General features: G+C 38.7%; 1 protein-coding gene across 2 annotated transcripts in view; it reads left to right on the top strand.

Moving 5' to 3' along the window:
- Positions 1–13,430, top strand: part of TTC13 (tetratricopeptide repeat domain 13) — a 77,972-nt gene that overhangs the window by 54,218 nt on the left and 10,324 nt on the right. Inside the window, exons 14-20 of one of the 2 annotated variants that reach the window (XM_018569798.1) lie at positions 1,288–1,420; positions 2,032–2,124; positions 3,442–3,525; positions 5,032–5,116; positions 5,741–5,850; positions 8,599–8,734; positions 12,494–12,573. In XM_018569798.1, the coding sequence (XP_018425300.1) occupies positions 1,288–1,420; positions 2,032–2,124; positions 3,442–3,525; positions 5,032–5,116; positions 5,741–5,850; positions 8,599–8,734; positions 12,494–12,573 (721 nt within the window). The remainder of the gene's footprint in view (positions 1–1,287; positions 1,421–2,031; positions 2,125–3,441; positions 3,526–5,031; positions 5,117–5,740; positions 5,851–8,598; positions 8,735–12,493; positions 12,574–13,430) is intronic. The other variant, XM_018569800.1, reaches the window with a different exon arrangement.

The raw sequence follows: 13,430 nt of genomic DNA on the forward strand, positions 1-13,430 counted from the left end.
TATATATATATATAAAATTGTTTTTTTGTTTTTTTTTTGTTTCATGACATGAGCCAGGCTTTTAAAGCATAAAAAACTAACTTCTGGTTGCTGTTTGGTTCATGTCAGCGGCCATTGTACTCAAACGCTGCGTTTTCCATTTGAACACATTATTATATTATAATTAATACCACAGATTGGGGGGAATTCATCAAAACTGGAGCAGACAAAATCTGGAGCATATTTCCACGGCGACTAATCAGCCTCTCTGTCAGATTTTCAAATCTTACCTGAACAAACTGATGAGAGATGCTGATTGGTTACCTTGGGCAACTGCTCCAGATTCTGTCTGCTCCAGTTTTGATAACCCCCCCCCCCTCTGTCTGAAGAAAAGCAGCACAGTGCAAAATAGGCCAAACGCACCCTCTGACCTGCTATTTGTACTCTCCAGTGAAAGCCTATTGGATTTTGATGACCTATAAACATGTAATATGCAGGAAAACACGCCTGCCAACATGAGTCTTGAATGTTTTTGATTACTTTACTGTTTCTTGGTGCATATAAGGCTTTCCTACTATGTCTCATGGCAGCACACCCCAGAGAGAGCACTCAACTGAGGGGAACAAGAAACTGTTAGAAGGGTAAAGTGATTCCAAGATGTAAGTCCTGTTAAGGGCAGACCTTTAGCTGGCTGACTTTAAGTGAATGATGTTGGTTTGGGCTTTCTTACCCGGCTCGGGTCAATGTCCTAGTAAACCTTTGGTGTTCCACATGTCTTTCTGGTGCATTTATTGTACTGCAAACAGCCTGGAACACATGGCTGGCACCACATGATGTCACTTCTGGTGCGTGGACAGATTTATTTCTATTTCCAGCATTCCTTTTGATTCGGGTGTTTTTATTTCTCTGCTTTACTGTTTATTTGACTATGGGCATTTAGATTTTGCCCTTGTTTTGTATTCCAAGTACCAGGGTTTGGGAAACTAGCAGCGGAGGAGGAGCCTGGTTAATGGGGCATTTTTTAATTATTTTAAGTATCCAGTCCAGTGCCAAGGTGGTTGAAGGATGCATGCAAAGACAGGGACTGTTTTCAATTTGGTGAATGAGGATGCGGGAGGTATCCAGCATGGTAAGAGTGTCCCTTCTCTTTTCATAACCTCTAAAATTATAACAATATTCCATTATCACTCATTTCTGCCTGGATTTCAGGTTTAAGCCATATGTTTGTGATCTGTGCAAATTCTGTTACATGTGTCATTACTGGCAAATCCTGAGTTATCTTGTCTTCTTTTTTATGTTGCCTTTAAGCAATGGGTCTGGCTGCTCTGGAAGTCATGCAGGCTGTGCAGAGGACGTGGACAAACTCAAAAGTGCGAATTCATGGGAAAACCAGACTAATGCAGTGGAGAGATATGTTTGACATTGCAGTTAAATGGAGAAGGTAATTTTAAGCTGTTGGAAAATATTGTCAAGTACTGTTTGTTCATTCCTTTGAAATAAGCCAGTGCTAGAAAAACTTAGTGGATTTATCACTAACATTTACATGAATCAGTAATGTAAAAGCACATTTATTTAAATATAAGACCACTACTTTCTTTCAAGAAGTAAAATCTGCTAATCCCAGTCTCCTAGTCTAGGCAGTCTAGATGAAATGGTCTCTGTCAACCAGTCATTTTTGTAGCCCGTCTATTGTTTTCAGCCAACAGTGAAATAAAAGGATGTCAAGGTCTTCCCCAGTGTACATAGATAATCACAAACCATAGAAAAAAATGTTTTTTCAGTAATAGAATCAATCTGAATTGTCCACGTTTGTGACGGGTTTACTTTTAGGACTGATTTAATGCAATAATAGATCTGCCAGTAGATCTGAGTTTTCTTCAGAGTCTTCATACTTTCTGCTTTCAGTGCTCTGCCAGTGTGTTTGAGGATTCCATGATTTTATTTTACATGTAGAAGTATCAAAATCTGAGACAAGTGGGGGAGCTTTACCTGCTACTCAAAAATAAATTTTATATAGGGGTGTCAAAATGTGTGTTTTTGCTTTTTTAATAGGATTGCAGATCCTGATCAGCCTGTACTATGGTTAGATGAAATGCCGGCTCAGAGTCTCATCAGGGGCTTCAACAACCACATCAACCTCATCAGGTAACTGCTACAAGGAAAATTACTGTTCCTGCTAAATGAGCATCACATTGCATTAAGGGCGTCTGCACTTCTGTATATTTAAAAAGTCTAAATCCATTTTAATTTAAGGCCGTAAAACTACAAAATATTGACAATTCTATGGTGGGAGGAATACATTTTAGCAGACTGCAATGGCTCTGGTAATGCCAGTATGAAAAGCTGTATAGGTGCAAGTGACATGATAGATTTGGAACAGCACTGTGTGTAGAAATTAACGTTTAAGTAATAAAACACTTAAGAGGACTTGCAAATCTCAGATTTGCTGTTCTGTGCTCTTATTGATCTTCCAATATGCAAACAAAATGGTAATCATTCACTATACTCTGTAAAAAGGGAATTGGCCCTCTATGTTGCATGTGCTTTATTAGAATGTTAGCTGAGTCTGGGGATAAAAGCTCTAGTAGGGCAGCTATTAAAAAGGGGCCTAAATTACACCAACCCCCATACTAGTATATGGCCAGCCTAAACGTAGCTAGTTCTGTTTTTTAATTGATTTTTTTTGCTTTCCGAGAAATCCGCCATGTATAAAGACGGCATTTCAATGCAGACAGAGTATTAAACTGTCATTATTTGTCTTTGCATACATCAGGTTTAATGTTCTAAACTTCAATCCAGGCTAAATCTATTTTCACCAGTCTTGAGACACTCATATTACTAGCAATAATATTTGTTCCAGTTACCTTCAAGTATTCTCCAAATATCTTCCCTTCCTTTTAGAGGCTTGGCAGAGGTATGTTATTGATTTCCTGTCCAGGGGACTGGTCCCCTCACCTCCCGTTTGTTCGAGGATATGGCTGACATAATCACATCAGCGTGTAAAGGTACAGTGGGCAGTTGTGTTTGCAGCCAGAGACATGGGTATAAGGATATTTGGGGCAGTCACAGAGGACGGCATTACTCCCCCTGACATCACTCACACACCCACCGAAGTAACGCCCACACAGGAAAATCACATCCCATTGCAAGATGGGATGTGTAGTTCCTTGTGAGCTGTGGAGAGATGGAGGAAAATGACATCAGCGCCACAATGTTGCTGCCCACATAGGCTTGACACTTAGCAAGAAAATCGGCAGTGATCACATCACAGGTAACTATAGTATTTTTCCTGCATTTGAAATATAATGCAAAAAAAAAATCATAGTTTGAGTAAAGGAAATAATAGGGAAGATTAAGAGGTTTGTGGATCATATCCTGAAGATCAGGTTTAATATAATTGTGCCTGTACCCATTATCTAAGTAAACTGAAGTCTTAACTATTTTTGTGTATGTATTTTGCAGAGGTCAGGTCATCAACATGCGATACTTGGAATATTTTGAGAAAATTTTAAGCTTTATAAAGGAACGAATCCTTATATTTCACAGGTAAATTTGTATTATTGTGGGACCTGTTTTAGAATTTTATTACACTCTTAATATTTAAAGTTTTATGTGACATGCTACAGTCCTAATATCGGTTAATATTAAAGCACAGTTAAAGGCTCAGCTATGATAGTCTGAAGTTCCCAATCCAGTTACTGTGTCGAAAAAAACCTTATAAAGAAAAAACAATACTTCCTTTAACTTTCCTAACTGACCCAAACCCCCTTCCATTTGTGCCTCACATGCTCCCCATCACAGACACTGCAGTGGGAGGGTTTCAGTAGCACAGGCAGTAGTAGGCAGTACTAAGTGTGACCAGATGCTACAGGCTGGTCAATCAGCAATGCCTCGCCCTCTGCAAGATTTTCTCATCCTATGGTAGTGCAAGTAGGCTCACCCTACATGAGGATAGCAGTGCTGCTCTGAATTCAGAAGCAGTGAATCCGCAGGGAATTCAGTGAATGCTGCTTCTTAATTCAGTGAATTCAGAAGCAGCAATCGGCTGCATTCACTGTTCAAGTATTGTATTCTGACAGCCAGCGCCCGCAGCTGTCAGAATCCAAAAGCCCGGCAGGGAAATTCCCCTATCCACATTGTTTAGCATGAATGGGGGAATCAAGCGGTTTTTTTTTTTCATTGAGCCCCGCAGGCTGAACTCCTAGTGTATGGCTGCACAGAGGTGTAAATATTCAGAAAAGAGATTTTCCATGATGCACAAAACTGCATGATAGATGCATTCTTGTGTGTTAGCATTCACTCCATTAGCCCTACGTAATGCACAAAAAAAGAAATCCAGTAATTAATGTTAAAACACAATAAGCTGCAGTATATAGATGCAAGTTAGCCAAAATAAAATGAATTTGATTTCTATTTACAATTCGTATGCAGTAAAATGTATTCATTTTACTGCACAAAAATGTACAAGTGTAAACCACTCATCCAGTGGACTGGACAACTCATTTAGAGGATTGGTGAAACATTTTAAAAAGTCATTAGCAAGACCATCTCTGTTTCTTGTACCACCACTAGATAACTCATGACCTGGATGACTACGAAAATGAATACAAATTTAGTAGCAGCAGGGGGCCAAGTTAGCAAGTCATCATCAGGTTAATTCTGAAGGCGAAAAGGTTTATTAGTGTTGAGTAAGGATCCTTGTCAAATGGGTTTTGTTCGCATCAAGTAGGTTTTGCACCCTTATACACAGCTACAAAATCGGCTTGATGCAGGTCAGAAGGAGGTCAGCTGCAGGTCCATTAATTCAGTATGATGTTGGAAGCATTTCAGACTCATGTCAAGCTGATTCTGTTGAAACGCCTTTTTACACAGGTCCTAATTCTTTTCACCATCTGTCCGTTTGACATTAAATCTGCTAAGGGGAAGATCAGTCAGTGTATGACCAACCATGTAGATAGTATTGACTTATTTAGTCCATTTCTAGTGTCGGCGCAGGAACAAATGGGTTTTTTATATAATGGAAATGATCTGTTTCTTGTGTTTCTTGAACAGTGCCAACAATCCAAGAGGTATATTGGATGTCAAAGAGGCATTAGAGAATGTTCAAAAGGTAGAAGATCTTTTACCAATCATGAAGGTAAGATCCCTTTAGAATATACAGGTCACATGTACGAATTTGTTATTAGTCTTGTGAAACTAGAAAAACCCAACCATAGGTTTACAAATGCAACAATATTGAGGGAAGCCTATCTTCAGGAATGTTTAGTTGAAAATAGTAGATACCTGCCATATGCACACTTCTTCTACCCTTGTAACAGTCCTCGCAAAGTATCCTAGGAAACCCCAAAGTACTTTATTTTGCAAATCTTTTTCTGTTTGATATGTTAATAGGTCAAAATGTTTTTTTTTTAACTATTTGGCACATTATTCATTTTGCAATAATGTTGTTACCACCTAATTTTTATTTGGCAACACCTAAGCTGTACCAAGGGATACAATTAAATATTTTAAAGGCCATTTTATATGTAATTTGTCATTTTTATTTTTCTGACTATTTAGTGTTTTAATTTTGAGTTGAATACTTTGGCCTAACACCATTTAGCAGCTTGCCTTACAGCAAAATGTGCAGCTGCCTAATTTGGGCTTTGCCCAGCACCGCCTACAAAGAGATACAAGACAGTAATGATTTTCTTAAACACATATACATAATCTTCCTGTTCATCCCATAAATTGATAATACTTATATCTTACTTTTTGAAAGCAGTTAAACAGCAAAACAAGAGATGGGTTCACAGTGAACACAAAAGTTCCCAGCCTCAAAGATCAAGGGAAAGAATATGATGGATTCACAATAACTATAACAGGAGATAAGTAAGAAACACATTTCTGTATCTGAACCTCCTTTTTATTATCTTCTTAGAGGCATTCATTTTTTTCTTTCCAGTAAGCCATTCAGTATTTTACTTTTCTTACACGATAGAGACTGAATAAGTAACAGAGACCTGCATTCAAAGAGGCAAAGTGCAATTAGCCATTGAAACTGATCTGAAAGCTATGCTTAACTTCTTATTGGTTGCTGTGGGCTAATGTACATCACTGTTAAGTTTTATAATGTTGTCCTGTGCGTGCAAGTTCTCGTTCTAAGCAACAATATTTTTTGTCAAATCTAATGGTATAAACTTTAATTATTATAAAGTACTTTTTAGAGCTGCTACTATAGTAGATTGTCTGGAAAACAATTGTAATGAGTGGATTGTGGGTGTAATGCTCAGGGTCCTACAGACTGTTCCTGCAGCCCCAGGTCCATACCATGGTTATGGTGCTGAATGAAGTAAAGCTGACCATACACTGTAATATTTTTTCTTTTAACCTGCAGGCTGAGCGAAGAAGATATAACAGATTCCTTTATCAACCCTTGCGAGCATTGATCAAGGAATCTCCCGCTGTCTTCGTTGTATTTTGAAGGTTTATTGGCTGCCGACTCTGTTCATTCGAAGTTTTTTCAAACGGCTCCTTTGATCCGCTGATCGAGGGATGCCGGCCGAAAGGGTACTAACAGCGGCACCTACCGTGTGAATTTTGCATAGTGCATGGCCAGCTTAATTGAATATGTGCATGTGGGGTGACGCCATCACATTTGTGCTCCTTTTAAGAAATACAGATATTAGGGCCTGCAAGGAGAAGAAATTCTGGTAAGTGGTGAGATGGCGGCAGTTGAGGATGGGGAGCTAGGGTATGTGTCCATGTTTCATTTTACACTAAATATAGTAACATGAAACATGGTCTGAAAGGTGGATTATGCTTTTAATGGTCTCTTATCCTGTGTTGTTGCTTCACTGGGAAGGGACACAATACATTCTTTTATAGCATGTTAAAATCATTACTGCTAGTAGTTTTTTTTTTACATCATAGGTAAATCAGGCCAGCTAATTGCATAAATGAGTGATCGAATGCTCTTTAATGTGCTAGATTCCAAAAGACCATTACTCACTATATGTATTTCTAAATTATCTTTCAAGCAAAGATATAAAAATGGGGCATGATAAGATCTACCTTGCTGTAACATGCCATACAATGCAGACATTTCGCTGATCATCTGCCATTCTTTACGTTGCCCATACATGTTACAGTCTACTTCAGATCTACCTACAACTATGTAGTGTAGGAACCTGTCTAAGTGGATACAAATTGTATGGATTATTTAGGTTGGCCCCTATATGATAACATTTTCACAGAGCTTGTGCGATCAGATTGTAATATGTACAGTATGGGCTGATATATGCACCCTTTCATCAGCAGAATATGTACATGAACAATAGTGAAAGGTTGGGAAAATCAATGATGGAATCCTCTACCAGGACTGGTCCGCTTGGATGGTCTGCACTAGTCCCAAAATGCCCATAGACAGTGACAAGCCCCCCCACCCCGTCCCAGCCTAAAATTGGCCAGGATAGAAATAATCTTTTCTAGAATATTGAGTATGACCACCTTAACCTGAACTAATTTCCAGGAAACCACATTAGATGACGCCAGTACAGAATTGGTCCTGGAGGCTGTTACACTTCAAATCCATATGCTAAACTTTCAATATTAGCTACCAGCATGTTCTACCCCCTGTTCCTCCACCAGAATCCATCAGTATGCCGGTTACGCCTTTTGCAGGCGTGTTACACATGCCCATAGGAGAAAGTTTCAATTATTTATTTAAGTTTTTCTTATATAAAGTTCCCATATAATAGAACAGAAACTTGTGTGCATGTAAAAGAGTTTAATTTTGTAAAGGCCACCAAGACACTGAGGTCTCCAAAGTATATATTCGACTTTTAGACATTCACCCAAAATATAGTTATTCAGGTTTGTATAGAGGGCATAATCTGAGGTTACTTGCTTATCTTTGAATTCTTTCCTAAAGGGAATGTGTTGTGTTTTCATGTATTTTGTACTATAATGTTCAGGATGAAATATACAAATAGGCTTTTTTTCACATGCTTACCTGTTTTAGCGGCTCTTTTTAACCCCTTCGCTATCAGAGCCATTTTTGTGTTTTTTGCAAACATTTTAAAGTGCACATTTTAGGCCTGAAGATTACATAAACCACCCTCCTAGAATTATATATTCCCTGTAAGCATAGACCCTGTAGAATAAAACAAATGTGTGCAATAGCACAATTGTTTATTGAACCCAAATTTTCAGTAAAAAAAAATACATGTAGATTACACAGAAAAGTTGGTTCCATGTGTCCTCTAGTGCAGTGCAAAGAAAAGTTCAATTTAGTATCAGCCATATGTCCATAGCTCTAGTGCCCTACATGCTCAGACAGCAATTGCTGGTACGTGGAAAAAAAAGTGTACTGAATGACTGGAGTAGTGGCTTGTGGTGAACAAACAGCAGCACTGTGATTGACAGCTGCAGAATATCACTACTGCTGGAGTTCTATGAGCAGAGAGTGAATGCCTTACATGTAAGTATACAGTATTTACTTTTTTTTTTTTACTAGCAACACTGTATTGGTTTGGGAAACATAAATTATTAAAGTGTTACTTTGCCCTTTTTGGTTTGATGCATTTAAAAGGAAAGCTACAAATATCCCTTTACAATTTTGTGTTCTGTCTGTTTCAGAATTGGTAACATATTGTTCTCAGTGGAGACTCAAACAACAGAGGAGAGGACACAATTGTACCATGCAGAGATGGAGTCTCTTTATAAGGATCTCACTGCTAAGGGAAAAGTTCTGGCACTTTCCACAGAGCTGGGAGTAAGTTTTAATTAATGTGTATGTTTAGTTAGCCCCATGCATATTGTATGTTTACACAAAACGATTATTTCCCAAACTTTGGTCAGTAGTGTACTAGTCAGGATGTTTACAGAGTCATAAAAAAAATGTACTCTTTAATAGCATTTTTTTTAATGGACTGCTTTACATACAATGGGGGGAATTTATCAAAACTGGAGCAGACAAATTCTGTAGCAGATTTGCACTACAACCAATCAGCTTCTTTGTCTCATTTTCAAATCTTACCTGAGCAAACTGAAGAGAGATGCCGATTGGTTGCCATGGGCAACTGTTCCAGATCTGTCCCCGTTTTGATAAATTCCCCCCAGTATATTTTAAGGAGATTTGATAAAAATAGGCAATTGTGTGTTCCTTCCAGGTGAATGTCTCATTTACACTTTAAGAACATGATGTTATTGAAAAAGATTAAAAACCATCTTAGTCCCAGCTTCTGAGGTGTGTGTGGCGTCACTGTGCTTCACTGCTACCACCTGGGATAGCTGAGCACTTGAATCCCGCTCCAGCCTTTTGTGCCGAGGAAGCAGCAGTGAGGCACAGTGCTGTCACCTACACCTCCCAGAAGCAGCTTTTTTCTTAAGTTAATTATTTTTAAGGCAGGAAAGCGCACCTTCCATTTGCATGGAGATGGTCCACATTCATTAAAGGAGAACTATGCGGTGAGTGATTTCCACTCATCCTCGTAGTTAGAGCCGACCTGTGACAAAGAAGCTGTCACAGGTCGACTCTATTCGGGAAGTGAGCGAACACATACCGTTGCTCCCTCACTTTCCAATCATCTCCCTGCAGAGAGGGCTGACTGTCAGTCACCGTTACCGGCAGGGATTCCCCCCTCCCCTCTCCAATCCTCCAGCGCTGAGTGGAGGAACAGACGGGGGAGGGGCGGGTACAGCTGGCTCTGCCTCTAGTTGGGATCGGTCCCGGCTGCGGTGCTCTCAGTATATCGCGGGCAATAGCTTGCTATATACTGAACTTTAGGGTCACAGGAGGACATATACTAACCTCCTCCCGTGACTCAAAGAGAACTGTGGGGAAAACACTTACCCTATAGTTCTCTTTTATGTAAATACACATTCTAACCTTTTATCTACTACCCTTCTCTCCACAGAGCTTATTGCACCTTTTCAAACCTTAATCTGGGCATTATGTTTTAATAATGGACTGATTAGGGATGGGAAAGACCCATTACAAGGTTTTTTTTTATTGTAGTATTTGGGCCCATTGGCATGATTTCTCCTTGCTTCTTGATGGTACATGAAGTGATTTAAAATCTCTCTAGTGGGGACACAGCAACAAAGATGTCTGAAGGCTCTTATTTATCCAGGTCATGGTATGGCTAGTAGTAGTTAGTCACATTCAACTGCACTTGTTCTGTAATGTTGAAGATGTTTCTACAGTTCAAATGAGTGCCAAGAACATACTCTTGTATTTATAATCAAACAAGTCACATTCCTCCCCGTTGTCATCAAATCATCAGCTGCAGTAGATCTCTTTGGCGCTGATGTCAGAACCATCATGAGCAGAGCTGAAGAGAAGGAGATGGTCGTTTGGGGGTAGGTTTTTGGGGGAAAGGGGCAGTTTGGGGGGCCCTATACAAAAGTTTGCTATGAGGCACTGTGATTTCTAGTTACGCCCCTGCTTGAGATGATATGAAAAATCCTATGCCAGATACTAGTGAGACATACAGGATTCGAAATGGCTACATTTTCAATATCAGAATCCAGGGTGATCCAAAAGGGTACAACTGCTTAGCTTGCCATTCTTGTGCGCATTGACCATGTAATTGGATACCACCAGGATAGATGATAATATATTATAAGCTATATAGTAATAACCTGATTTTCAATTTCAAAACAATACTTTTTTTCTTTAGTGAATGCTACAGATCGTTCTGGTGCTTTAGCTTGTTCATTTCTTTTCATTTTCATATAAAGCCAACCTGGTAACAACACGTAAAACACCACACTAATGGCTGACCAGATAGCATATTGCTAGGCTTTTGTTGCAACCAGAATGTGTCTTCTGTGTTTTAGCATTTGTGTATCTTAATTTTATATTTTAAATACAAAAATTCACCAGCACACTTTCCAGCTAGTCTATTTTTTGTGTTTTATGTATTGTCCTGCCCTTTCTACTAGTTTTAAATGGATCAGTGGTTTTCATTTTTTATTTAATGCATATTTTGGAATTCAGTGCTAATAATAAGAGCAGTCAAGAAACCTATTTTATTCCGGGTTCTGTGAGCAGTTGATAGGGGTTCATCTGTGAGAAATCATGGAAATAACAGTGCACTCCTGTTCAATGAGCCTTATAGCTATCCAAATCCAAGTATCAACTAGAGTGATCAGCTATAGTACCACACTCCAACAGAGACAGCCGTAGAACCATACCAGGGATTTTTAAGGGCTTTTTAGGTACAGATAGGTTGATGAAAACATGCGTCCCGTAAAAAAAAAACACATTTTATTTACACAAATTAAAATTTCATGCACAATACACATTACAAATATGTTTGGAACATAGAAACTCCATATGAGGAAGTATATTTTACAAATACCACAAGCCTTATAGCTAAATATTTGCAGTGTGAGATCATCTAAAGCACTTCTGACTACTAGTCTGAGGATTGTTGGTATGTTATTCGGTGATATCCCTACAATGCTGCTCACTGCTCTCCTTACTGGAGAGGAATCTGTTACTAAAAATCTGCAGCGCAGGGATCTCCCTGCTTCTGCCTAATCCATTCTGTGGAGCTGTGCTTTCTACCCTTGTCACCAGTAATCAGGCCACCAGTCAGTAGGAAGCAGGTCTGACATAAGAAAGCCAAGTCCTGCCTCTACCAAGATGGCCACCACCAAATAAATACATAGTGTGAAGCATGGCATGTTAAATCAGTAATGGTCAAAGATATGCTGCATGAAGTCTACTGACAATACCAGATTGTAGTCCTTTTGGCCACTGCTTTCCTTTTCTGGGCACAGCTTTCATAGTTGAGGTCCTCTTTAAAGGTGTTTTAAAACAGAAAAGTTACTTTCTGAGACCAAACTGCTATTCAAGGCACCAGAAAGAGTATATATACTGTGGCAAGCTGTTAATGTTTCAGGCACACCCACTGGCATGCTGTCCGCCATTTTTTTTAGCACCCTGTACATCTAGTATTATGGCTTACAATGATGGCACATTAATATAGAGATCCAGAACATATCTTAAACAGTATACCATTCTTTAGGGGGAAAATTCTCCATATTACTTCCTGAAAGATATTCTGTCAATAGTTATTCTCTTCTTATAGGATTATATCTTTCTATCTGCACCTGACTTTTCTTTTCAGACGTTTGAACAGCCCTCTGTATTTTCAAGGTGACTGGAAAGTACTGTCATATTTGTTGTACACCATTCACTCCAGCCTCCTAGTTATCTGGTTTCAGTGTGTATTTAAATGAATGAACTATTCAGCATCGTGGACATGAAACCTTAGATTTCTATATTCCCTAATTGCACAAAAAATGCAGCAGCCTTTTAATGCATGTTCAGATATAACTATAATCAAAGCAAATCTGCTGATACAGTTTGGGTTTTTTAACAATAAACAATATGCTACGTGAACGGTTTTACTGTGGCACACACGGTACAGCAATGAGTCAGTGTCTCTGAAACTTTTAACCTTGTCTATTGGATAGTCATAACTGATGCTTAGTATGTTTCTCATCTTTTGGTTTCTAGGAGGCAGATGTTGTGTGTGAACTCATTCTGTCATTGGTGTATTATTTCTACAATTTAGTGCCGCTCTCGAGGGGATCCAGGTCAGTGTCATTGATCTTATTAAAGTATTTTTGAAAGCACACATTCTTTTTTGGTCTTCTTGCTTTTCATAATAGATTAAATGATTCTGCGATAGATTTAAATGTTAATGACTTTATACTCGTATATAAGACCTAAAATAAAAAAGAGGTACATTTGAAAGCAGGTATTCTCATTTTCTAATATGCTGAGGGTTGGAATCTACTTAGGTGTTGCCATCAAGGGTTTTCCTTTGTTAAGGTGCCCATACACCTTACAATTATCTGCAGATTTTCTGTGGTCAGATGGAAAAAGTGCAACAGATTGGCCCAGGTGGAGATTACTCCATCCACACAGTTTAGCGTAGATGGAGCTTTGCACCTTTTCCATCTGACCACAGAAAATCTGCAGATAATTGTAAGGTGTATGGCCAGCTTTAGAATATGTTGGTGATTGATTAGGTACAACTGGATGGTATTTTAAGGAAAGAAAAATTGTACTCAAGACTGTTTGTTATTTGTAGCTACTAGCACTACAGTTTGGGCATGGTTACACCCCTCAGCTATTTCACTGAAAAATAGAAAACCATTAATAAGAAATTTTATTTTTATATATATTATCTGAAGTACTAAAGGTAGAATTGAACTAGTATTTTAATAGTACTCTATATTAATAAAAATTGGTGGCATTTATGTTGGTCTTTATGCGGATAATATGACTGGAAGGTTCTTAACATGGTCAAACTTTTATAAGTTTGTATAAATTTGTGTCCTGCCATTCAGATGGCTAAGGGTGATATGGGATCTGCCCATGCATATTCTGATTGAGACATTACCAGGACAAACACACACACACACACACACACACACACACACACACA

This window comes from Nanorana parkeri, unplaced genomic scaffold (genome assembly GCF_000935625.1).
Source record: "Nanorana parkeri isolate BGI_ZX_2015 unplaced genomic scaffold, ASM93562v1 scaffold1400, whole genome shotgun sequence".
NCBI lineage: Eukaryota > Metazoa > Chordata > Amphibia > Anura > Dicroglossidae > Nanorana > Nanorana parkeri.